General features: G+C 40.7%; 2 protein-coding genes across 7 annotated transcripts in view; one reads left to right on the top strand and one right to left on the bottom strand.

Moving 5' to 3' along the window:
- The window catches only part of BORA (BORA aurora kinase A activator), a 32,112-nt gene extending 25,218 nt beyond the window's left edge, over positions 1-6,894 (bottom strand). For 2 of the 6 annotated variants that reach the window (XM_059684812.1, XM_059684815.1), the window contains exons 1-4: positions 6,756-6,894; positions 5,677-5,842; positions 3,525-3,631; positions 177-222 (exon numbers count right to left, since the gene is read on the bottom strand). In XM_059684812.1, the coding sequence (XP_059540795.1) occupies positions 177-222; positions 3,525-3,631; positions 5,677-5,826 (303 nt within the window). In that variant the 5' untranslated portion in view covers positions 5,827-5,842; positions 6,756-6,894. Of the gene's footprint in view, positions 1-176; positions 223-3,524; positions 3,632-5,676; positions 5,843-6,500; positions 6,523-6,581; positions 6,715-6,755 lie in introns of those variants that run through there. The other 4 variants (XM_059684814.1, XM_059684813.1, XM_059684816.1 and 1 more) reach the window with 4 other exon arrangements.
- A 122-nt stretch (positions 6,895-7,016) lies between these two features.
- MZT1 (mitotic spindle organizing protein 1) lies at positions 7,017-26,819 on the top strand. The gene is made up of 3 exons (XM_059684818.1): positions 7,017-7,244; positions 18,820-18,965; positions 25,116-26,819. Exons 1-3 carry the CDS (start codon positions 7,163-7,165, stop codon positions 25,137-25,139), a joined length of 252 nt encoding a protein of 83 aa, XP_059540801.1. The 5' UTR covers positions 7,017-7,162; the 3' UTR covers positions 25,140-26,819.
- The last annotated feature ends 338 nt before the right edge of the window (positions 26,820-27,157 follow it).

The raw sequence follows: 27,157 nt of genomic DNA, 5'->3' as shown, positions 1-27,157 counted from the left end.
AGCTGAAAAACACTGGTCTTAGGGGAGAACAGAGAGGCACTAATATAGCTGGGGATGGGCAGGTTGGTGTGCCACTAGGACAGTAAAGGGTTTGAAGGAAGTCTTCCTAAAAGAGGTGACATGCATGGGAAATTGATGCTTAACTGCTTTAATGATCAGTAACAGTTTTAAGTTACCTCTTCAATGGCTTTTTGTCTTTTGTCTTCCACATCTTTATCTATTCTATACAAAGATAAAGAAGAAAAATAACCAGGCCATTACTTTAGCTGATTGAACATTTAAAATAATAACCTTTAAAAGAAATAACTTCTTTCTCTTGAAAATTGGCAAATGTTAAGCTCATTTTAAAAGAAGAATTGGAATCATATCACATTTAGTTAATGATATTATTTAGATATTCAGCATTGCACTGTTAGGCTTAACTCCCTCTATTCCATTCACAGTTGGAACATTTTCTTTTAAAAGGCTTATATTGATAATACTTTACAAAAGTTGCTATTTACAGCATAATGGAAGTTGAATAAACTTCATCTTTTAATCACAACATATTAATATTTCATTCCATAGAAATATAAAAATTGTCAACTCATTTTTTTCAATTATAGCAAGTTTATCATAGTCATAATTTTAGAATCAACTCTTATTCTGAAATAGAAACTATCACCCTTAGACAGCTGAATAGGCAAAAATATTAAAAATGAAATAAAATATCAACAAAAATCTTTGTCCAAATGAATTTTTTCACTTTGATACAATAAGCAATTACAGTAACACAAATTTATCAGCTGAGATATAACAAAAAATGTAGGGTCTCAAGCACAAGGCATATACTTGCCAAAGGACTCAGCAGTTAGCCTTGTAGGACCACTTCTTTAATCTGTTCCAAGAAAGAATATTTGCTTTCCATCAATAAATTAGTAAGTCACTTTTATCTCTCAAATTTTTTCATGTATATATGTTTGTGGCTTAACAAAGCTTATATAATAATGTATACATTTCAGAAACTAAAATCAAGTGGATTTTTCAATAAAGGAGTTATGAGAAAGACTTCAATGATAATCCTCATATCCCAGCTTGAACAACAGCCATTTTGAGGATAACTCAATCCCATCATGAACATAACCAGGTCAAAATGACAGTACATAATAGCATATAGTATTAATAAGCCCTGATCTAGCATGCCTCTTTCAGAAACGTTTTGCTGTTTCATTAGAGGGACTTTAAGGACTTGAAATATTCAGGTAATTGCTGGAAACGGAATATCAGTTTGGCTAAATATTGTAGGGCCAGATCATGGAAGGGTACAGTATCCCGACAGTATGTGTACATATATTACAGAACACTGGCATGATGCATATAGGTTACAGGTATGCCCTGAATGGATTCTTTGAGGAGGAGAAGGAGTTCAGGACTGTTTACCTTCTGTATGGGCAGACTCATTTGTTTACACCAGTGTGCCTTAGAGTTATTTTTTATGTGTAGCAAGGCATGAAAAGGGTAGGAAGCAATGCATTAGGGAACTTGAATTAGACAGGAAGAGACACTGAAAGTCATTGCTAAGAATGAATCAGCCTGTTTTAAAGGTATACTCACTAACTGTGGTGGGAGCCATAACCATTCATAGAATTACATTAGTAAGTTAAATTAAAATTACGGTGTTTTCTCACTCTTTACCCCTATTCTGTATCTACTGGTTTACACCAAGATCCATAAACCTACCCACACAATGCATCATTAATTAGTAAGTATAGAAATGTTGTGTCACAACTTTGGTTAACAGTATTGTTAACTCTAGAGGGCAGGAATAATATACTATACTTCTTCAGTGTGTTCCTCACAATGCCTTAGTGCTCAATAAATATCTCTTGACAGTTTACAGTTTTCCATGGTTGCATATGTAAAGAGAAGAGGCAAAACAAAGCATACAGTTTGTGTGAAATAAAAAATTAGTCATTTGTGAATCACTTGCTTTTAGATAGTCTTTTCACCTCTTTCAAAGGTATTTAGATTTAAGTTAAAATTCTTTTATGCTCATTCCCCATTCTATTCCTTTCTACAACACTTTAGATAGACATAATTAATTAAGAATGAATGGTCATCAAGTTACCAAGCCAAGACAAATATTTGCAAGAGCATCTCAACATGTGTACATCTTTGAGTGAGTGAATTTTAATTGGAAAAGAATTACCTATTATTTTGGACTAACAACACATAATTCTTAGGACCAAAAGTTAAAAGCTGGTCATACTATTCAAATTTTTCAAGTAAAAAAAAATTAGACTATGAAACTGACAACAATAGTCTCTCAAACTCTTAATGAAATGTTATCTGTCATTTGTAATTACAGATTATTGCAATCTATATATATAAAAGCCCAACGACCAGAATGGAGAAACAACCATAATGACCAGTGGCTATGACACACACTGAGGCAGCCAACCAGCCTGATACAGGCCCCAATCAACCCCCAACACCCTGATTGGGGGTGGAGCTGGCCAACTGCTTGCGTCCCCTCCCTGCCTCACTGGCCTGGCCCAATGGGGCTCCATCAAGGCAGGCCAGCTGGACCCCACCTGTGCACGAATTTTTGCACCAGGCCTCTAGTTTGTAATAAAAAACTAGGTCTATTCTACCAAAGAAGTGCATATTCTCATTACACGAGGCACCGTTAAGCATCTCAAGTCAGAGAAACACTAGTGCTTGGAAACCTACACAATACATCAACAAAGAAGTTAAGGCTCCTCTGATTACTAGCTTGAATTCAAGACAATATAATCCAGATCCCCAAATATCCTATGTCAAAGTTGGATGATGTCTATAAAAGCTCTTTCTGTTGCTAAAAGATACTCTTCCAGCCCTGGCTGGCTTGGCTCAGTAGAGTGTCAGCCTGCAGGCTGGGGGGTCCCAGGTTTGAGTCCAGTCAAGGGCACATGCCCGGGTTGTGGGCTCCATCCCCAGTGGGGGGCGTGCAGGAGGCAGCCAATCAATGATTCTCGCTCATCATTGATGTTTCTAACTCTCTCTCCCTCTCCCTTCCTCTCTGAAATTAAATAAATAAATAAATAAATAAATAAATAAAAGATACTCTTCCAGTCCAGTCCATGTGTCTTAACTTGGTAAGGCTTCTCTAAATACATGTGTCAATGAAACAGCAATATACTTTACCCTACACCAGGTTACCCTACACCACCAAAAAAACAAAGCAACAATTCAATGGCAAAAGCCACAATCATGTAGAAATGCCCTTCCCTCTTCCAAGTGCTGAGGAGGCAGAGTTGTCCCATAAGTGGCTGAGAGAGAAGGTTACCTCTAAAAGAAAGGGACTCCTACCTAGATTTGGAACTGTTTGCAGGAGAATCATTCTGGATGTAGTTCTTTGAACTTACTCTTCATTTAGATAACATAAATCTGTATCACAATTTTTCCTCTGATATTTTTACATATAAAAATAAAACTTTGGAATTTCCTTCTCTCTTCAAGTGAAGGTATGTTATTACCCTTCAGTGCAAGAAGGGAAAACTTACCGAGAATGACTTAAATACAAAGCTTGACGATGAATGTCTTCTGGGTCTATTTCTACAGGATTTATTACAGCGAGTTGATCAATAGACCATCTAAATTTCCCTGGAGTCTTAATAAAAGAAAGTGAGATTATGAATAAAAGCAAATTAAAATAGTTCATCAAAGTGCTAACCTATGTCAACTTCAAAAATAATGAGAATGGTTATAGTATAAAAATATCTTACACTTTATATTTACTGTATTTATTTATTTATTTATTTATTCAATTTATTTTTTCCATCACCTCATATTTCTAAATCTGATTATATCACTAACTAAATGACAAGTGGTAATCAAATCACACTATATATTGACTCGACTGTATCTCTTTTAAAATATCAAATCTTCCCTCTGGGTGATTTTTAAAATTACATAATAATAGGATTCATAGTAGAATATTAGAGGTATAGAAAATCTACAATTAACACTCATCAGTGATGTCCAAATAAAAGTAAAAACCTCTTAGTTACCTAAGGTCTTTATTTTCAATAAGAATGAACTGAAATTAAAGTCCTAACTATAGAAGTGCCTGCAAAAGCTCATAAAATAGTTGATCCATAAGATAATTACGAATGGTAACCACTGCTTCTTTCTATATCCAACTATCTAATTAAACCAAACACTTATTCATTGGTTGATTCTTGTATGTGCCCTGACTGGGGATTGAACCCGCAACACTGGCGTATTGGGATGATGCTGTAAACAACTGAGCTACCTAGTTAGGGCCTAAACTGTAATTCAGAATATATTTTTGACAAATTCAGGCTTAAAAACCTGAGATACCATACATTCTGGCTTTTAGGATGAAGTTGGAGTCATTCCATTATTTTTATTAAGACTAACAGATAAACTAAGATTTACTATGATTTAATTAAAATGAGGTCCGAGTAATGAATCAATATACATTGTATAAATAAAACTTCCCTCTACATATCTACTTCAAACTGATATGAACAAGTAGCATAAACAGTCACACAATTTGCAGTTTTCTAGATAATTTACTAGATTTGAAGATCAGACTTCAAAAGAAATTCTCCAGATAGCCGGTTAACAGTGAAATAAGCTAAAGTGATTAAGCATTCCCTAATCCCCAGAAGAGCACGTTCCCTTCCATATCACCCTTGTGCTTAACCACTAGTCAGCACATATATTCTTTTCAAGTTGCTAATGTAGTTGTGTCTATTCCATAATACAATCTGCAAGCTATGAAATGGTTGACCAAAACCCCAAAGATTAGTATTTCATGGAAATTACATGAAATTCAAGTTTCACTGGCCATAAGTAAAGCTTTATTATTTACATATTGCCTATGACCACTTTTGTGATACAAGGCACAGGTGAGTAGTTGTTACAATAACCAGATGGTCAGCAAAGCCTAAAATATTTACAGTTTGTAGGAAAAAGTTTGCTGACCCCTGCATTAGAGTATAAACTCCTTTGGAATTTGTGTCTAATGACCCTGACTTGTTTGCAGTGTAATCTCTATGCCTAGCACTGTATCTGACACATAGCAGCCTTCAAATAATGTTTGCTGAATAAATGAGAGTGGATAACTAGATGACACAGCTTATTCTCAAATATGGTATCTATATTTATATATCACCAACCATAGACAGCACAATTGCAGGAAGCTAACATGAAATCTATTTTAAAAAAAAAAAAGAGAGAGAGAAATGGTAACTTTAAAAACTCCTAGCTAAGTTGTTTTTGGCTGAAACATTAGATTATAATGAACATTACAATTAAAAAAGTACGTTCTAAGTAATATATGCTCCATGGTAAATTTCCCCTTACTTTGTAAAGAAAGATATTTTTATTTAAAATTATTTGTAGCCCTAGCCGGTTTGGCTCAGTGGATAGAGCATCAGATTGCAGACTGAAAGGTCCAGGTTCCATTCCGGTCATGGGCACATGCCCAAGTTGCGGGCTCCATCCCCAGTGGAGAGCGTGCAGCAGATCAATGATTCTCTCTCATCATTGATGTTTCTATCTCTCTCTCCCTCTCCCTTCCTCTCTGAAATCAATCTTTATTTCTAAATAAATAAATAAATAAATAAATAAATAAATAAATAAATAAAAAAAATTATTTGTGAACACTAGTCAAGAACAACTTACCGGTAATTTTGTTGATTTAAAAACAGGACTGGAGACAGTTTGTTCATGGAGATTACAATAATCACCAGGACTTTCAAAAGGATTTAAAATAGGGATCCTTCCTGGAGTTTCCGGTGTTATTTGCATTTTTGGTTCTTTGCCATCTCCCATAGCACAGAGAAGAAAACTAAAAAAGAAGTCAGAAGGACATACAATAGAACTACAAAGTTCCATAGACATTCATTTTGATAATCAAAATGTATTCAACAAACAATTCTCAAACTTAACTGAAAACCTGACGCTGTTGGAGCTAGTTTATATAGTTTACCAAAAGGCATCACATACATTTTCTCAAGGGATCCTCCCAATAACCTTGAAACCCAGAGCAGTCGGGTATTAGTGATATCATTTTATGAATTAAGCTCAGAGCACTTAAATGGCATCTAAGTTAACAGTTAACCAAATGTGAAAATGAGTTTAGGTCTGCTTTCACCGAGGCAACTAGGTGTTATAAGAGGCACAAAATTCCTTCCAACTAGAGGTCTTACACCTATATTAAGAGGTCTTACACCATGGTATTAAGTCTCTAAACACGCTGAACATCTTTCGGATATCCCAGCAATTCCCCATCAAGCTGCAGTTACTACACAACAATTATTTACAGCAAAGCAAGAGACGACAGAGCTTGTGCACATGAGCCTCTGGCACATCAGCCCCGTCAAAGAAGTATGACTGATGAGAGAGAGACAAGAAGTTAACCGCCTTTGGCTGTCTCCTCGCCCTCCTGTCGCTAAGAGCCCCAGGGCAGCAGACGAGACTGCATGACTCCAGGCAAAGAGACCTACAAAGCGAGAAAGAGAAGAATCCACTTCTTGGGAGGCGGAAGGGCAGCTGGCTTCCTCGGGTGGAGAGCGGAGGACACTCACACCTGTCACCTCCACGCCACGCTACCCGTCTTCCGTGGTGCCCCTCGGTTCAGTCCCTACTCCCCTCGCCGCTCCCATTCATCCCGGAGGGAGCGGGCAGGCGGGGCCGCAGCCGGGCAGAGTGAGCTCTCCAGCCGGAGGAAGGCGCAAGGCCAGGAACTACCGAGCACGTACCTAGCGGAGCGTGTCAACAGGAAGCCCCCCGAAGGCGGCTCCAGCGCTCCCGAGGGCCCAGGCTGCTCCCACCACAGGCGCCGACTCTTTAACTCCCCGCTTCCGCGCTGTCACAGGCCAACCAGGCACGGGGCTGGCGGCCGGCCGGCCAATCGCGTCGCGCCGCTGTCCGCGAACCAGCCAATCGCGTCGAGGCGGCGGAGTAAATTCGAATGGCAACTCCACGCTCCACGTTCCGCGCCGAGTAACGACGCTCCAAATTCAAATCCACCCGGCCTCTCGCCGGCGACGGGCGCGGGGGCGGGGCCGCCGGCGGGAGCGGGGGCCGCGCGGCGCGATCGCCCGGCAGAAAGGAAGGTGCTCCACTTCCGGGTCAGACCCTTCCCCCGCCTCCCTCGGCCTCCGCCATGGCGGGTAGTAGCGGTACCGGGCCCGCGGCGGCGGCGGCGGCGACGGCGAATCTGAATGCGGTGAGGGAGACCATGGACGGTGAGTGCCCGTTGCGGCCCCTTGAGCTCGCTGCCGTTTCCCAAAGCCCGCGCCCCGAGGCGGCGGCGAGCCCGGGAGGCCTCTAGATCCACTTCCTGCGCCCTACCGCATCCTTGAAGGTCCTCCCCGGGGCCCCTCCTGGGCCGCGGGGCTGGTGGCCCCATCTTTGGAGACGTGTCTTCGCTGTGGCGTAGTTGGTCGCGGGCACGGCGTTTCGGCCCCTACGTCGGTGCGAGGCGCGCGGGGAACCCACCGCGCGGGGCCCGCTGCGCCACCGGCCTCCCCGCGCTCACCCCGCGCGCCACGCCCCTCCCGCGCCGGGGCCTCGGTCCTTTACCTCGCGCGCCGCGCCCGGGTTCAAGCCACCCGGTAGTAAGGACGAAAAACGCGGTTGGCGTCACCCTCTCTCTACCCTCCGATGCGGGCGCTACCGCTGGTGAGCTCGGACCGGCCACCTGGAGCCTGCCTCCTCCTTTCTGTAAAATGAGGTTACCTCCTAGGCCTAGGACCTAGGGGTATAACGGGAATATTCAAGATAACCAGGTAAAGATGATCGTTGAAAGATACTGTATTTTTTTTTAGCTTTTATTTCTGTTATTTTTTCCCTTAAAAATTTTTTAGCAACATTTGCTCAAGTGATTTTTGGCATCTGTTGCTATAATCATATTTTGTTCTCTTTATTTGTTGCTGATAAATGTCCTGATTCTGTATTATTTTTGTGTATTAGAAGATGTCATCCCGCTAGGAAACGTCTTTGTGTCCATATTATTCGCTACCACCAATATGAATGTTTGATGGATGTTAAACATTGCTTTTTAAAAAATATATATTTTATTGATTTTTTTACAGAGAGGAAGGGAGGGGGATAGAGAGTTAGAAATATCCATCAACTGCCTCCTGCACACCCCCCACTGGGGATGTGTCCGCAACCAAGGCGCATGCCCTTGACCAGAATGGAACCTGGGACCCTTGGGTCCGCAGGCCGACTCTGAGTCTAGCCACTGAGCCAAACTGGTTAGGGCTAAACATAGCTTTTTGAATTTTCCAGGAGATGCTCACATCAGCCCTGTCTCTGAAAACATACCCCCATGGGATTTTTACTAAGCAGTGTCAGCCTGCAGGCCACATCTCTGGCTCCTTCCCTGTGGTCGCCACTTCCCAGGACATCTCCTTATGGGACTTGCGATAAGACTTCTGGCTTTTCTGGCACCTGCTGCTGCTTTCCTCTTCAAAGAATTACCTATATTATTAGAGCCTTTTCATCTAATGCTTTATTTACCAAATATCTGCCTTTCTGTTTTTCTGAAAAATGGAATTTTGTTCTTAACACCTTATTCATCCTATTTTCCCATCCTTCTTGATGAGTCACAGCTGATTAGTTTTATTTTGTAAGTGGATTTATGTACGCAGAAACTTCATGTATCTGACATCAGAATATCTTTGCTTGGAAGCCAGTGTGTTTTGTGAACAGGTTGGAGAGAATGAGGCCTCACTTCCAGTGAATTCTCTTATTTTAGCTGTGTTTAGGTTCCTTAACTATATGGCCATAGGATCCCATTTGAATAGAATACTCGCATTTTATCTGTGGGGGAACTACTGATGTAGAAATGAGAACTGATAGTTTGTATTGGTTACGTCAGGATTTTTACTGGGAGAACTTTGTGTAAAATGAAGATTATAGAGATTGGAAGAACATGAAAAAAAATGAAGAAAACAGATTAAAAAAAAATTGGAAGAGAGAAGGGGTGGATTAGAGAATACTGCTCCTCTACACAGGGTTTGTCCACAAACCAAAGGTAAAAAGAAAGGTCCCAGCTTGGCATTGGATCAACATTTGTTAGATGTGACAGACACTGCCCGGCCGGTGTGCCTCAGTGGTTGAGCGTGGACCTATTATCCAAGAGGTCACCAGTTCCATTCCCAGGCAGGGCACATGCCCGGGTTTCTGGCTCGATCCCCAGTGGGGGCCATGCAGGAGGCAGCCAATGGATGTTTCTCTCTCATATATGTTTCTGTCTATCTCTGTTCCTCTTTCTCTAATCAATACAAATGTATTTTAATGTTTTTTTAAAAAGTGGCAGATACTGTCTTGTCCATTAGAACTTTAAACTTACATAAAATCCCTGCTATCATGCCATAATTGGGTTTAAGACAATCAGTTCCAAAATATGTGAAGTTGAATTATTGTGGTCACTGTAAAACAGCATTATGTTCCATAGATATTTTCCATGGTAGCTATGATGATTAAGACACAAAGGAAAGCATAGTGATACTTACACTAAATACTTGACCATACAGTGAACTGAAAAAGTCCTAAATGCAGTCATTTTATAATCTTACCTTCTTCCGTTCACATTCTCAGAAATAAAATTAGTTTGCCCGGAAGGCTGGGCTGACTTACTCAAACATCATTATTATTTGTAATTCTGGTAATATGGGATTTCAGTTGTATTTAAATCTATCCATGAGAGCCAAACTGAAGTGGTCAAAACTTTTGGAAACTAACTACCCTCCTTCAAGGAGTGATTTAATTTATTTAATCTGTCTTTATTGTTGAAAGTATTACAGATGTCCCCTCTCCCCTCTCCCCAGGGACCACCTCTCCCCTGCTCCCATCCCCTCTCCAGGCCTTCACACTATTTTCTCTCTATGGGCTATGCATATATGCATATAAATTCATTAGTTAACCTCCCCCCCCCCCCACTGCCTTTCCCTCTGAAATATGTCAATCTGTTGCATGCTTCAATGTCTCTGGATCTTTTCTGTTGTTCATCGGTTTATTTTGTTCATTGGATTCCACGTATAAGGGAGATCATGTAATACTTGTCTTTCTCTGACTGGCTGATTTCACTTAGCATAATACTCTCCAAGTCCCCATGCTGTCTCAAAGGGTAAGAAATCCTTTATTACAGCTGCATAGTATTCCATTTTGTAAACACTAGAGATCTAGTGCACGGATTTGTGCACAGGTGGGGTCCCTTAGCCTGGCCTGCGCCCTCTTGCAATCCGGGACCCCTCCTGGGAATGTCGGGTTTCAGCCCGATCCCTGCAGGCTGCAGGATGTTGTAACGGTCACTTAGGCTTTTATATATATACCAGAGGCCCAATGCATGAAATTCATGCAAGGGGCTTGGCCCTCACAGCCATGGCGGCTGTCTGGTCTAATTAGCATATTACGCTTTTATTATTATAGACTAGAGGCCCGGTGCACAAAAATTTGTGCACTCGGGTGGGTCCCTCAGCCTACCCTGTGCCCTCTCGCAATCTGGGGCCCCTTGAGGGCCCCTTCCCCTGGCTGCTGGCACCAGTTTTCCTCCGGTGCCCGGAACCCAGGCCTTCGCTCTTCGCTGGGAGGGGCCCACACGGTGGGCGAGGGGCTTAGCTCTTTTAAAAATACTTCTGAATGTTTGGTAAATAACCCTGTAGGAATCTACTTTCTGAAACATGCTGGTTGTTAAGGGCTGATTTGGGTAATCAACAAAATGTATGTTAAAATCCTAATCCCCAGAACCTCAGAATGTACCTGTATATGGAGATAAGATCTTTAAAGAGGGGATTACATTAAATTGTGGCAGTTCCAGTGGGACCCTTAGCCCATCTCACTGAAGTCCTTATAAGAAGAGGAATGTTGGGGTCCAGCCCCAGCAGGTCCAGGGGTTCCCAAAGAAGGAATGACACAGAGGCAGCATTCAGGTTATCATCATAGCCAGGTTCTCTTTTTATTGTCCTGTTACATCTATATTTATACTATTTGATCCTATAAACATGCCTCTATAAGATTTTTTTTTTTTTTTGCATCGGGTCCATTTATTGGGGGGTCAGTCAAAGGGGGAGCTGGCTAGGGTGGGATAGGGCAGCAGCTTATCTGGCCCCCGAGAAACCCAACTTAAGTCCAGAGCCTCGAGGGCTTAGAAGCCAAAGTCTTCCTCCACCTTTATCTGCACGGGGGCCAGCTCCGGAGTCAGCGGGACTCCTGCCCAGTGCCCTTCCTATGGCACTCGCCGCCACTTCCAACTGCTGGGCCCCTCGCCAGGGGCCGGGCTGCTGGCTTCTGTGGGCGCTGGCGTCCTCCTGGGCGGGGACAGCCCCTCTTTCTCTGGAGGCTCGTTCTCAGCGTTGCCTGGGTTGGGGGCGTCTCTGCCCTGGCTGCCCTCGTCCTCCAGTAAGATGGTGAACTGGCTGGCCCGGTAGTCGTCACCGTAGGAGTCCAGCACCTTCATGAGGAACCTCCGCTCCTGCTGGATTCTCCCTGTTATCCTCTGTATCTGATGGAGCCTGTTCAGGACCCGCTCCTTCGCCTGCTCAATCTCCCTGCAGCGCCGATCCAGCACCTGGTACTTCCTGCGATTGAGTTCCCGTTGGCGCCGCCCTTGCTGGCCTCAGGCTGCCTCCTCCTCTTCGTCTCGCTCCTGGAGGCTGGAGCTGCCCAGACCCCCAGACACGAACTCCACTTCGGTCTCAAGCTCGCTCTCCAGGATGTGACCACCTTCAGCGGAGGCAGCGCCAGCTCCCAGCCGGGAGGTGCTGAGAACTCCTCAAAGCCCACAGCTGCCATGGACCCTTCTCTCTGCTCCAGCTCCATTTCTCCCTGGCTCCAGGCGCAGAACTTCCAACCTTGCAAGCCTCTAGTTTAAAGTGGCTTGCGAAACTACAGCCCATCCGATTTCACAGCCAGGCACCCAGGCCCTGGCCGCTAAGCCTCCTGGGAGTTGTAGTTCTCTATTTCCGGCTTGCCTCCCTTGTCCCCCCCCCCCCCCCCCCCCAGTCCCAACTGAAAGGCCCTGCTGGCTGGTCTAACCCTGTGGCCAGGCATCTGAGTCACCTCTCGTCTTTATTCCTGTCCCGACACCACGCCATCTGACCATGGAGACTCTCCTCTTGCGAGGCCCCTGGGTCTCCTTCTGGGTCTCCTCAGCCCAGGTACTGGATTGCGTGCCCCAGCAGCGATACAGCCCTGGTGCCTGGGTCTCCTTCTGGGGCCTGGCTGTATCGCCCCCGGACCGGATGGCGTGCCCCAGCTGCGACGCAGCCCCGGGCCCTGGGTCTCCTCAGCCCAGGCACTGGATTGCGTACCACAGCTGCAACTCAGCCCTGGGCCCTGGGTCTCCTTCTGGGGCCTGTCTGCGTCGCCCCTGGGGTCCAGATGGTGTCCCCAGGCAGCTAGGCAGCCTGGCCTCTGGCCCCGCCTCTGGGTGTTCTCCCATCACTGGTGATCAGTGATCTGAGAAGCCAGGCAGACATCCGCCTCTTCCCTGACCCACCCAGCTTCTCCCATTACTGGCCCAGGGCCGGCAAAGGTGGCCAGGTTCTCTTATCACAGAAGCCGGCAAAGGAGGCCTGGCTTCTCCGAGCAAAGGCAGCTGGGTTCTCTGGCTCTTGGCTGCCGCCTGGGTTTCCGATTGCAGTCAGCGGCAGGCAGCTTCTTCCCTCCTTCCCCTTTCGCCTCCCAGCTTTGCGCCTATGTTGGCAGTTAACTGCCAATCTTAGTTGGCAGTTAATTTGCATATAGCCCTGATTAGCCAATGAAAAGGGTATCGTCGTACGCCAATTACCATTTTTCTCTTTTATTAGATAGGACTAGAGGCCCAGTGCAAAGATTTGTGCACATTGAAAGGAAAATATAATATGCAAGAGTGAGATAGAGTCTATTTATGAAAACAACCAAAACTAAAAATTAAAGAAATTGATGATTCACTATTGAAATTGATAACTGAGCACTGGCTGAAACTTTCTGCTCCAAGCGTATAAAATTGACAGGAAATGATGTTAAAATACAATTATCAGTATAGCCATTTTTTTTTCTTTGGATTCTGGGTAATTTTTTTTTAATTAAATCTTTATTGTTCAGATTATTACATTAGGTACTCTTTTTTCCCACCATAACTACCCTCCTCCCAGTTCCCACCCCCTCTCCGCCCTCACTCCCCACCCACTGTCCTCATCCATAGGTGCACGATTATTGTCCAATCTCTTCCCTCACCCCACACCCCTTCCCCCCCCCCCAAGAATAGTCCATTCCCTTTCTATGTCCCTGATTCTATTACAATCGCCAGTTCATACTGTTCATCAGATTATTTATTCCCTTGATTTTTAGATTCACTTGTTAATAGATGTGTATTTGTTCATAATTTGTATCTTTACCTTTTTCTTCTTCTTCCTCTTCTTAAAGGATACCTTTCAGCATTTCATATAATACTGGTTTGGTGGTGGTGAACTCCTTTAGCTTTTTCTTATCTGTGAAGCTCTTTATCTGACCTTCAATTCTGAATGATAGTTTTGCTGGATAAAGTAGTCTTGGTTGTAGGTTCTTGCTATTCATCACTTTGAATATTTCTTGGCACTCCCTTCTGGCCTGCAAAGTTTCTGTTGAGAAATCAGCTGACAGTCGTATGGGTACTCCCTTATAGGTAACTGACTTTCTTTCTCTTGTTGCTTTTAGGATTCTCTCTTTGTCTTTTGCTCTTGGCATTTTAATTATGATGTGTCTTGGTGTGGTCCTCTTTGGATTCCTTTTGTTTGGGGTTCTCTGCGCTTCCTGGACTTGTAAATCTATTTCTTTGACCAGGTAGGGGAAGTTTTCTGTCATTATTTCTTCAAATAGGTTTTCAATATCTTGCTCTCTCGTCTTCCGGCACCCCTATAATTCAGATGTTGGTACGCTTGAAGCTGTCCCAGAGGCTCCTTACACTATATTCGTATTTTTGGATTCTTTTTTCATTTTGCTTTTCCGGTTGGGTGTTTTTTGTTTCTTCGTATTTCAAATCTTTGACTTGATTCTTGCGATCCTCTGGTCTGTTGTTGGGAGTCTGTATAATGTTCTTTATTTCAGTCAGTGTATGCTTAATTTTTAGTTGGTCCTTTATCACAGCATCGAGGGTCTTATTAGATTTCTTGATGATCTCACTACATTTATCGGCGGTCTCACCAGTCTTTTCGAGGGCCTTATTAAGTTTATCAGCGGCTTCTAGACAGTTCTTTAAAGACCTTAAAAGTGTGGTTTTGAACTCTATATCCAGCAGTTTGCTTTCCTCCCATTCTGTCGTTTGTGTCCTGTTTCTTTGTCTCGGCATTTTTTATGCTTTGCTGTGTTGATAGAGTTCCTTTCTGTGCTAAGTGTCCCAATTACCTGAGGTAGACACTTTTGGTGCACCCCCTTGTGGGCTTTGTGCACAGTCTTGTTGTAATTAAGCCTTAATTGTTGTAGTTATCACTGAGGAATTGACCTCCAGGCCAGTTGGCTGTGAGAATCATCTGTGTCTGCAGTGGGAGAACTTCTGTGCTGGAGACACCCCTCTGGGGCTAGACTTGCTTCAATGGGGCTTTGGTGCTCACTGAGTCTTCCCCCTGAGTGTGTCTTTTATGGTTCCACAGAGCTGCAAACTGGATGGTCCCACTCTGACCTCTGGGCTTCCTGGCTCCTGGATCTCTAGGGAGGTGCTAATCTAGCCTTTGCCTGAGGCTATCCAGCAAAAGCCTCCCTGCAGGGCTTGGGCGGGGCGGGTCCCACGGGATCAATAGGGCGGGGTTAGCAATTATGGCTGCTCCCAGTCTTGCCCTCAGAGGCTCTGCTTCTCAGTGTCCCAGTAATTGCTGCAAGCCCCACGGAGAGAAAGCTGCCCCAGGGTTCTGAGCGATGCCACACAGTCCCCCTTCTCCCGTATGAGTCTGGGTCCCTAGAGACTCGCCCGGATCTGGAGCTCAGAGTCTGAGACTCCCTCCCGATTGAAAACAACAACCACGCCCTCAGCCGCCAGCCCGCTCTGCATGCACTCCGCACCTGAGTATTTCACTTCAGCACTGCGCCTCCTCTGTGTCTCGGTATGTTTTACTCTTTCCTCCTAGTTGTAGAACTTCCACTCAGCCAGCCTTCCTGTGGTTCTGGATGATGTCCGTTCTGTCTTTTAGTTGTATTTTTGAAGTGGTTGTTTGAGGCAGCAAACTCCAGTGTTTACCTATGCCGCCATCTTGGTTTTTAGTATAGCCATTTTTAAAAAAGGAAAGAGAAGCCTTCATTGGAACTACTGTAGGGGATTGGGAATGAAACCTTACAAAGTATACTGCCCTGTTTGAGTGAAACTGAGGCCAGAAAGATGCCATCTGCTGTGGCTAGGAATTGAGAAATACACTCATATGTCTTGTGTGTCTGGAGCCAGGATGCTTCCACAAAACCTGATGAAGAGGGTTGAGACCAGTGTGATACTACCCATCCAAGAACACATCACCAATCCAGGACATACAAGAAAATCTGTAGAAGACAAGACACAGTACATGAAAATTCATGCACTCTGGGGTGGTCCCCTCGGCCTGGCCTGTGCCTTCTCACAGTCTGGGACCCTTTGGAGGATGTCTGACTGACGGCTTAGGCCTGTTCTCTACAGGGAGCAGGCCTAAGCTGTTAATCGGACATCCTTAGCGCTGCCACGGAGGCGGTAGAGGCTCCTGCCACCGCTGCTGCGCTGGCCAGCCATGAGCCCTCTTCTGGCTGAATGGCACTCCCCCTGTGGAAGCACACTGACCACCAGGGGCAGTTCCTGCATTGAGCATCTGCCCACTGGTGGTCAGTGCACGTCATAGCAACTGGTCGTTCAATTTGCATATTACTCTTTTATTATATAGTATGAACTTTTGGTCAAAAATCACAAAGTACCCACGGTAGAAGAAAAACATAACAACTAACTTGAAAAATAGGGGGGAAATAAAGTATTATTGAGCGCTACCATATGCCAAACACCATTCTAACTATCCTTTAATCCTCACAACAATCCTATAACTATTATGATTTTCCCCATTTTACAGAATGGCGAAATAAAGGCACAGAGAGGTTACCTGGCCTACTAAGTAATGAAAGTGGGATTTCAACACAGGTACTCTGGCTCTGGAGAGCACACCCTTAACCACTCTTTTTGCTACTTGCTTATGTTCAAAGAGGAGGAAATCTCAAAAATGGTTTACCAAAAGAATATAACCTTAAATGGATAAGAGCAGAAACAACAGAAAATAAGAACTGGCTATAAATAAGCAGTTAGCTATGAAATAAGTAATTATGGTGGAAAATTAGAAACCTTAAAAGAGTTATTAAAATAAATTAAGCAGCCCTAGCCGGTTTGGCTCAGTGGATAGAGCGTCGGCCTGCAGACTGAAGGGTCCCAGGTTCAATTCCGGTCAAGGACATGTACCTTGGTTGTGGGCACATCCCTAGTAAAGGGTGTGTAGGAGGCAGCTGATCAATGTTTCTCTCTCATCGATGTTTCTAACTCTATTCCTCTCCCTTCTCTGTAAAAATCAATAAAATATATTAATAAATAGATAAAATAAATTAAGCAGATAGCATGGATAACAGCCTGATTTCGACTGAATAGCAAAGTATTAGTACATTGGAATATCAAAACTGGAGAAATGTAAGTAGGAAGGGGCTGTCAGCTTTCAGCCAAGATAAAGTAACGGACTGAATTAACCCTCCTACCTGAAACAACCAAAATACCCAGGCAAAACATGCAGAATAATGATTTTCATTTTCCTGGACATCAGGCAGCAAAGGCAGTGACCCCAGAGAGACAGGAAACAAGTGAAATGAGCCAGATAATTTACTCAGCTTACTGCCTTCAGAGAGTTTCCAGACCACAATGTAGTGTGGTTCAGGCAGGAATCCAGATGGAACCCAGTGGACACCCTGAATTTAGCAGAAGGAGCTTAGAGTCCAGGGAGACTACAAAAGGGAGAACTTGCAGGACAGAGTGCCTACGAGAAAAGTTGCACCCAGAGAGAATTCTGGGGGTCTGCAGAAAGTCTCCCTCAAGTATTCAGCAGAGCATTGAATAGCACATGTATGCAGGGAAAGTACCCCAAAAGCTGAGGCAAGAACCAATCAAAAGAAATGGAACAATATACCATGCCCACACAGGGCTGAGAATAGTGCCTTTATCTACCAACTAAAATGGAAAACTTCATAATTCACAAGACTGGGTAGAGGACTCAGGTGGATCTTACCTTAGTAATGGAGAATAATTAGCCTTACATTTTAAGTAGGGCTCTGGTCCTGACTAATGAATCTTAAAAGACCCAAAAGGATCAAACTTTCCAGATAACTACCTCATTACAAAAATCAATATAGAAATGGAAAAATAGCCATCAGCCAACAAGATAAAATTCACCATGTCTGCCATCCAATAAAAAGTTAAGTATGCAAAGCAGAAAAATACAACCCACGATGAGAAAAATTCAGTTGAAACATACCCAAAATTGCCACAGATGTTAGCATTAACTGACAAAGACAGAACTGTACTCCATGTGTTCAGAAGTTAAGTAGAGGAATGGAAGTCTTAACAGTTTTTAGGAGGACTTAAATTAATAGGTGATTTAATGTCCATTTGTCCCAAAATAATATGTAGATTTCATGCAATTCAAGTCAGTATCCAAATGGAATTTGCTTTTGGAATTGATCAATATTTTTAAGCTTATGGAGAGAATGAAAGGGCTTATGATAATAAAAGATAACAAAAGTTTCTTTAACCTACAGGCAATATAAAGTTAATAATTAAAATTGTGGCTCTGACACAAGGTACACATGCAACAAATCCATAGGTATATGGGAATTTACGATGATGGTGACATCGTAATTGAGTGGTAAAAGGATAGATTGTTCAATAAATAGTATTGGGCAACTGACTTATTTCTGAAAGGAAAAGTTAAGAGATTTTTTTTCCATCTAAACTTTAGGGATTTAAATATTTATGGTGGTGGAGAGGGGGGCATAAGTTTTCCAAGTGCTGGAAGAGAATATTAGTGAATAATTATATAATCTTTTTAAGCATAATACCAAGGGAAAATGGTACAGGAAAGCAATAGATAACACATTAACCATTGACTTAAAAATACCTAAAAAGAAAGTTTAATGTGGCCAGTGTGTTTACTTCTTGCGGTCCTCTATGATAATGTTTGTCATTTGAAAGACAGATACTTTTATAAACTATAATAAAATGAAGTACTATAAAAATAAGTTAAAAGCATAAGCTTTCATTTTTTTATTCTTAGGCTCAATAAAGATGTATACTCAGTCAAATTGGAAAAGTTTTGAAATATTTTTAAAGCCTTAAGTATGTATATTACTGACTGAACAGCTGCAGTTCTAGGAATTTATCCTAATAAAATAAAGTTAGTATGTACAGATGCTTACCACCATATTATTTTAATGGGGGACAACATGAGAGCTACCTAACTCTTAAAATGGAATGGTTAAGTAATGTCTGATGTTTCCATAAAATGTAATGTTATGTGACTGACTCAATTACATTGTAAAAGAATATAAAAAGTGGGGAAAATGTTCAGAATAATGATGCATAAATTTTAGATGGATATTAAGTGGGTGGTGGAATAAAAAGCAGTTGTGTGGAGGGAGATTGTAAGTGTATTTTGAAGTTTCTAGAGCAAAGTAAGGGCAAGACAGTATTATCTATTTCCAAATGTAAGGATGCCATGCTAGTTCTTTGGTATTTATAGTAATATACAAATTAAAAACAAAGTATTATGTGCATTTTTGAAAATATAAGATTTTGGTTTTAAAATTTTTCTTTTTCAGTTCTGCTCGAGATTTCAAGAATTTTGAATACTGGCTTAGATATGGAGACTCTGTCTATTTGTGTACGGCTTTGTGAACAAGGAATTAATCCAGAAGCTTTATCAGCAGTTATTAAGGAACTTCGCAAGGCCACTGAAGCACTAAAGGTAGAGATCCAGTTGTTATTTCATTCTAAATAAAGATGCTTTTGTTTAGAAAATGATTAATGATAAAGTTACGTGAAAGATCTTAAACAAGATTAAAGTAACTTCTATCCATCATCAAGAGAAATTCTGAAGAGCAAAAGCTTAGTAGCATATGTTCAGGTCACAAAAGTCGCTACTGTGATAGACCATGTTGTTTCTTTCCTAGTAGTCTCCCTTAGAATTTTCCCTGTTTGTGGGTAAAATTGTGTCTGCCTGAAATAACATATGCTCCGGTCCAATATCTGTGAATATGACCTTATTTGGAAATAGTATATCTGCAGGTATAATCAAGTTAAGGTGAGATCTTAATGGATTAATGACTGATGTCCTTATAAGATGTGTGCAATTTAGACCAGATACACAAAGTATCATGTGAAGGCACAGACACAGAGGGGAGAGTGCCATGTAATGACAGAAGTAGAGATTGGAGTGATGACATCTACAGGGCAAAGAAGGCCAAGGATTATTGGCAGCCATAAGAAGCAAGGAAGGATCCTTTGCCAGATCCTTGGAGAGTGGCTGGCCCTGCTGACACCTTGATTTTTGGACTTCTGTCTCCAGAACAGTGAGAGAATAAATTTCTATTGTTTTAAATTACCCAGTTTGTGGTACTTTGTTGTGGCAGACTTAGAAATCTAACACAGGTTTACTACTGGGAAGTGGAGTGCTTCTATAAGAAACACCTACCAATGTAGAAATCGCTTTGGAATTGGGTAATGAATGGAGATTGGATGGTTTAAATGCATTTAATAGAAAAAGCCTAGATTGTCTTGAAGAGACTGTTGGTAGATTGATGGACATTAAAGACAGTTATGATGAGGGCTCAGAAAGACAGGAGAGCTGTAGAGAAAGCTTTAATCATCTTAGAGAATACATATAACATTATGAACAGAATATTGCAAGGAATATGGACATTAGGGCTTTTGGTAAAGTGTCAGAGGGAAATGAAGTGCATATTATTAGGCACTGGAGGAAAGACTATTCTCGCTATAAAGTGAAGGAGCCCTGCCTGAATTATGTTCTCCTGTTGGAAGGAAAATAAAGCTTGTAAGTGATGAACTTGGATATTACCTTCTTGTTCCTTATAGTAAAATGTAAAAGGAATGAGAAATTGGGGAGGGAACAGTAAGCAAAAAGCAATGACACTTGCTTTGAAAAATTCTGAGCCCATCCAGATAGCACATTCTGGAGAGAAGGACAGGAGTGTGGTTGAGGAACCTTTTGGTGAAGAGATTGGGTGTGTTTCATAGATGCAGTCAGCCATCGCAGCACAAAACACTGCCAGCTTGGACTGAAAGGGACCTGTAAAGTACAGAATGAAGGAAGGCTGTCAGACTTCTGGCATTCCAGAGGCAGGAACTTGGCAAGCGAGCGAACCAGCTGTGAACATGAATTTATTCAAGAAAAGGGAAGAATGACTCAGGGGTCTCAGAGTCCAGGGAGCTGCTGAGGGCAATTGGGCTGTACTGCCAACATGGGCCCAAAGGACCACCTTTTGTCAAATTCAAATTTAGCACCTTTAAACTGCTGATATTTGGAACAGGAAAAGCGTTCCTTCTCTTGCTTAGACACACTCTGATTTAAAATCTCTGGTGATTTTTATTTTCATGTTTATATAGCACCAACTCACCATGCAAGAAACTGAAATTTCTAGTTAGTCCTGTTTAAAACTTCTAAAGACAAAGTGGCTTTCTTTAGCCTTATTTCTTTTATTTGAGGAAATAGAACTATGTAAAACACATAGCTTACCCGTCTCAGATTGTTATTCTCCAATAATTTCCAGAGATTTGGGTTGTTTGTGTTTTTTTTAACTTTTTGGTTATTTAAAGAATTCAAAAGATAAACATTTACAGAGCAAATATTTTTCATAAAGAGGATATCTATGCAACTCACTACCAACACCTTAGAAGTCCCCGTATATTCCCCCCATCATTGACTTCTTTTTCCTGCTTCCCTCCAGTAACTACTGTCCTGATTTTTATGGTAGACACTTTGAACGTGATATAAATGTAATCTTTTTTCTTTTTTAAAAAATATATTTTTATTGATTTCAGAGAGAGGAAAGAAGGGAGAGGGAGAAAGAGAAACACTGATTCGCTGCCTCCTGCATGCCCCCTCCCAGGGATTGAACCCCCACAACCTGGACATGTGCTCTAACCCAACATGGGTCAACACTCAACCACTGAGCAACACCAGCTGGGCAGTACAATCCTTTTTTTACTGGGTTCTTTTATTTAACACATTGTTTGCGGGTAGTTTTTATTGCGCACTAATAGGTGGCGCGGGCCATTTTTGCTAATTTTTTGCACAAATGGCAACGTTCAGTAAAATTACGATAACTTTAGTTTACGTATTTATACGTTACCCGCATTCTACCGCTAATCTATAAAAAACGTATTAATACATGTCCCACGCTCTACTACACTGGTAGAACGTATAAATACGTAAAATGTATAAATACGTTTCCCGCATACAATGTGTTAACACTAGAGGCCTGTTGCACGAAAAGATTCGTGCAATAGGCCTTCCCTTCCCCTGGCTGCCGGCACCGGTTTTCCTCTAGCACCCGGAACCCAGGCCTTTGCTCCTGCTGGAGCCGCCTTCAAGCCCCTCGTTGCTCCGGTCAGAGCCACCTTCAGTCTTCGCTCCTCCTCTTCGCGCCTATGTATGCAAATTAACCGCCATCTTTGTTGGTGGTTAATTTGCATATTGCTCCGATTAGCCAATGGTGGGTGTAGTGAAGGTACGGTCAATTTGAATCTTTGTCTATTGTTAGATAGGATGTTTGTGAGGTTCATTTATGTTGTGTGTAACTAATATATTCCTTTTCACTTTAATAATGTTTCATTGTACAAATACACAAAACTTTATTTTTTTCTACTGTGAGTGGATATTAGGTTGTTTCCGGGTAGAGATTTTTTTATTGTAATGCAGTTTGTGAGTACTATAAAGGAACCAGAAGCAAGTAACCTAGCTGAAAAGAATGTTCAGCCCAGCCACTGTTGCTCAGTGGTTGAGCATTGACCCATGAACCAGGAGGTCACTGGTTGATTCCCAGTCCCAGCACATGCCCTGGTTCTAGGTTTGATCCCCAGTAGGGGACATGCAGGAGGCAGTCGATCAGTTATTCTCTCTCATCATTGATGTTTCTATCTCTCTCTCCCTCTCTGAAATCAATCAATAAAATTTTTAAAAAGATCACCCAAGAGATAACCAGTGATAATAGTGAACACCATTCTAAATAGTATAATGCTACTTTAAAAATAAAAGTATTACACGTAATTTTATTGAATGAAATACCCTTCCTCAGGTTGCTTCTCTAGATTAACGTTTATCCTGTATTTACTGCTTCTATTGGGTTGGAGTTGGGATTGGTAAAGAGTTATAAGCATAAGGTTCTACCTTTTTTGTGTGGTTGCTGCTAATGAATTTTTTTTATTGTACTTTTTACTTCATTTGGTATGAAAAATAGGGTAAGGAGAATCTGTCCCTGCTGCATTCCAGCTTTACCTAGAAATCCTAGTGATTCGAATTATCTTTCTCTTTCACAGACTGGTATATTGAGGAATCTGGGTGAGGGAGAAGAGGGCAGGGCAGAGTGGGCCGTTTGAATTAATAACAGTGAGCCCTGGCCACTGTGACAAGTGGTTAGTGTCACCCTGAGCACCGAAGGGTCGTGGGTTCAGTTCCTGGTCAAGGGCACATTTGCTTAACACTGAATTTTTGTATTGCTTCCTCAATGCTACTATTAATGGGTAAGCAATCATTTACATATTATAATTTCAGAAATTCTAGGCAAGACCTACTTTTCTGTACCTCTACTTTGTGCCATGGTGTCTTGAATTACACTGTCATTGATGCATTCCTATACCTTAAGCCTTGCTCTTTCTCTTGTGGCTATCCTGAACCATCACTAATATCTAAGGGTGAGTGATATATCTCTCATTGTGTAGGCAGGTCTGCAACACGAGGACATTCGAGCAGAATTTTAGTTGAGAGAGAAATGAGGGATTAAGTTCAGTGGTCCCATCCATCCTACCAAAGAAAGGAATAAACTTGCACAGAGTTTGGAAAAGAAGGCTACTAACACTGGTTTTTCCCAGGCCCAATGCTTACAAATTTTTGGAGTCTTTAATGGCCATCTGGTAACTATATGGGTGTCTAGGATGTGATTGCTGTCCATTTAAATAGAAAGTAGTTCTGCATTCATCTAACATGAATGCTACACATGGTTGATGGCTTACTTAGTTTAAATGAAAGTAGTTGTTTCATTTTTAGTGTATCATACTTGATACATTTTCTGTATCTTGGTAAGTCCCCATCGGGGGCCTTCTTAGAGCCACGTGTGTGAGTGAGTGGTCACACAGCATTGTACCCAGAGTCTGTCCCCAGACATTGCACCTGGCGCTGTTAGGCTGGAATTAAAGTGTTTTTTACGTTTGATTTTCTACAACAACAACAACAAAAAGAACTTCTAAAATTAGTATGAAAATGGAATGGGACAATACAGATTAAATTGCATTAAAGTTAAGGTGCTTTAATTTTAAAAATCCTAAAATTGTATATATTATTTCAAGTCCTTTTTGAAGTATATGATACTGAGAATGGGGTTAGGAAGATGAAAGAGTGAGTAACTAAAGGTTATGTGGCTAAAGCTAGTAGAAGAACCATTAAGGGTTCTTAGAACAAGGGACTATTTTTTTCAAACTGGGTTTTAATTATTGTGAATTTAGTAAACTCACAGAAGGGCAAGGCTAATTAAGAATAGCTAACTAGCCGAAACCGGTTTGGCTCAATGGATAGAGCGTCGGCCTGTGGACTGAAAGGTCCCAGGTTTGATTCCGGTCAAGGGCATGTACCTGGGTTGCGGGCACATCCCCAGTAGGAGATGTGCAGGAGGCAGCTGATTGATGTTTCTCTCTCATCGATGTTTCTAACTCTCTATCTCTCTCCCTTCCTCTCTGTAAAAAATCAATAAAATATATTAAATAAAAAAAAAAAAAAGAATAGCTAACTATATAGAAAAACAAGGTAAGTTCTGTTTCAGATTGAGTTATCTCTGTTGTATTCCTAATACCTTAAGGGATTTTCATGACAGACTTCTGAAATTAGACTAAACTTAAAAGCAAGTTTTAATTAAGAAGTGGAAGTGTAAATGAATTAAAAACAGCATGCATATCTGAAACTAAACTTTTTAAAAATCAATATTTTCCTATTTGTCATTAATAACTTATTTAATCCTTTATTTTTAAATATATTTCTATTTCAGAGAGGAAAGGAGATGGAGAGAAAGATAGAAACATCAATGATGAGAGAGAATCACTGATCAGCTGCCTCCTACACGCCCCCTCCTGGAAATCAAGCCCCCTTACTGGGGATATGCTCTTGACTGGATCGAACCCGGGACCCTTCAGTCCGCAGGCTGACGCTCTATCCACTAAGCCAAACCGGCTAGGGCTATTTTTAACTTTTATTTATTGATACTTAAAAAGAAACATCCATTTGTTTTTCTACCTAGGAGATTTAACCAGCAACGTTAGTGTATTTGGACGTTGCTCTAACCAACTGAGCTTGCTGGCCAGAGCCTAAATTCTTATTTTTAGAAATATATATCAAGGCTTTTTATTGATGGAATTATATGGTGCCTTGGAATTTCTGCAGAGTAATCATGGAAGGTGGTAATAGTTTGGTATAGGTGAAACAGGATTAGTCATGAGTTCATTATTTTCTCTTTTTTTCTCTAGCTTACAAGATAACAGAAAGGTCTTTTTTCATCTTAATCCTCTCTTTGCATTATAAAGAAACGTGGAGAAACGGACAAACTAATAAAGACTGTGTGGATAAGGTCTTCTATAGGTTAATTTTTTTAAGTAGCAATATAATTTTACTGTATTGTTTAAATAATTTCCTACTGTTAGCCTAGCAATCAGTTTAAAAGCTAGTTCTAATGTACTACAAAAAATGAAAACCACTGCATTATCTGACAAAACTGTTTTGATATATGTTGGGGAGGATTTGTTTGTTAATGACAGTGTGGTATTGACAAATTTATTTCCATGGTGTCTCTTTTTCCATGATTTTATTATAATGAATCTTACTTTCTTGTTACAGGCTGCTGAAAATATGACAAGCTGACTTTCTGGAGAATTCCTAATGAGATGTCAAACTCTGCAAGAGGATTTGAAGATCGAATTGTACTCAAGAATGTACAATGAAATTACTGCATGCAGCAGTGTAGCAACATTTTCCTTTTTAAAAGAATTATAAAATCATAGCTTTATAAATCAATGAAAAGTGGCTTACAGAGAGGACTGTCAAATGTGTTTACATCACATCTTGCTTTTTTAAACAGTGCTAATGCTTTGGCATTACAGTGGTCATATTTATTCCTTATTTATAGATCTGATAGCTTTAATTTTCTAAGCAGTCTATCAGATGTGCACATCTGGTGAGCCTGTTTGTAGTATAGTGGAACCCATTAGTAGTAATGTAGTAGTTAGGACTTGCTGACAATTCCATTATAAACTTTAATTTTAAATTGTTTATGCAAAATAACTGGATTTATGTTGCACTAGGCTGAAAGTTGACAGAATTTCAACCACCATTTGTGAATTTTGATTTATCATTATATATATCAGAATCAAAAACATTTGTTCTAATCTCTTTAACAAAGAATGTTTAATTTTTAAACAAAATTTGTCTGGCAGTGAATAGTGTGAACCAGATCAATTTTGTATTGGTTGAAAAATAAAACTTTTAGAAACTTGGATTTTAAAAGTAATGATAGTACTTAGCTTTTACTTTTTATTTGTCAATTGAATCATTTAATGAGAATATCAAGAATGTTTTTCCCTTAGTTTTACTCTCTGAAAATGATGAAACATTTTCAACATGCAAAATTCTTTTTATGTTTATTACATAAAAATAAATTGAGTACTTACCTAATATATCTTGAGTGGTTATCTAATAACTCAGTAGATAGCCAGTGGATATCTAGTCACTAACAGGAACTGTCAACAAATATGTTACTATTTTCTGAAGGAATAAAGATTTCCAGTCATTAAACAAAAACTTAATAATCTAATGTTCTATAATGTCTTTCTAAGATTATTTTTGCGTGTCGTTTTTACTATAGAGTTTTAACTAATCAAAATTTGCCTCATAATAAATTTTGATTCTGTTTCTGTAATAGAATCTCAATGGAATATTTTTCTCAAGACTAATACAAATTCAATCCGACTTTATTTTAGAATTTGTTAATTTCCATTTAAGTGGCAGAATAAGCATTTACTCTTCGGTAGCATGTTTTGTTCTTCAGACAAACTGAAGTGATTTTAGTAAGGCTTGGTAATATTTAAATGACAACCTTCTGTACTATTTTAAAAATCTAATCTTTCGAGTATTTATATTTTTTAAATGTATGACATCGTCCCCAAGTGCACTGGAAGGTCTATTGGGAGACAAGAACTTGTGATGAGAAGTCATTTATTTGCTTACAAATACTTATTGCACGTTGTTATTTACAAAATTATAGAATACTTGTCAGGTTTCAAAATTTGTGTATACTTTTAGGCCGTTAGAGTTAATAGTTAAATTGTTTATGACTTTATAGATTAAGTTATTTATGTATGAAACAACAGGAAAAAATATTGAGGAATTATGTTTACAGAGGACTTCTTTACTATGTTACGTTTCTTAAATGTAAACATATATTTTTAATGCATACTTAAGTAATATTTAAAGAAACCAAAGTAATGATACAATCATAGTGTTGTGCATGTTGTCAGTGACAAAAATAAAACCATTTCGGTGGTATTGGTTGTACTTTTGATTTAATATATGCTTCCATGAATTCAACTTGTGTTTCTGTAGGTATTCTATAAATATTTAGATGCCTATTAGTTATGTATGATTGAAGACTACCTAAAGGTAGGCTGTGTAATTTAAAATATAAAATTAGGCTTGAGGTGTAAAATGAAAGACTTGCCCTGGTAGGAAAGGATATAGCTATATTAACATTACTCCAGGCTTGAAAACAAAGTCAGCATATCAAATATGTGTGAGATTATATTTTTCTATACTTCTAAATGGATATTATAAAATTTACATGTTTCTGACTTAAAAGTTTTCCAATAACTGAATCAAGTATCAGT

The sequence above is a fragment of the Myotis daubentonii genome, chromosome 2 (assembly GCF_963259705.1).
Source record: "Myotis daubentonii chromosome 2, mMyoDau2.1, whole genome shotgun sequence".
In the NCBI taxonomy this organism is placed as follows: domain Eukaryota; kingdom Metazoa; phylum Chordata; class Mammalia; order Chiroptera; family Vespertilionidae; genus Myotis; species Myotis daubentonii.
The sequence above is the reverse complement of the archived record's forward strand: the minus strand, read 5'-3'. Positions and strand labels throughout refer to the sequence as shown.

Coding starts and splice junctions, on each gene's coding strand:
- MZT1 (XM_059684818.1), top strand. CDS start 7,163: ATGGCGGGTAGTAGCGGTACCGGGCCCGCGGCGGCGGCGGCGGCGACG. Junction 7,245..18,819: donor GGTGAGGGAGACCATGGACG/GTGAGTGCCCGT, acceptor TTTCTTTTTCAG/TTCTGCTCGAGATTTCAAGA. Junction 18,966..25,115: donor AGGCCACTGAAGCACTAAAG/GTAGAGATCCAG, acceptor TTCTTGTTACAG/GCTGCTGAAAATATGACAAG.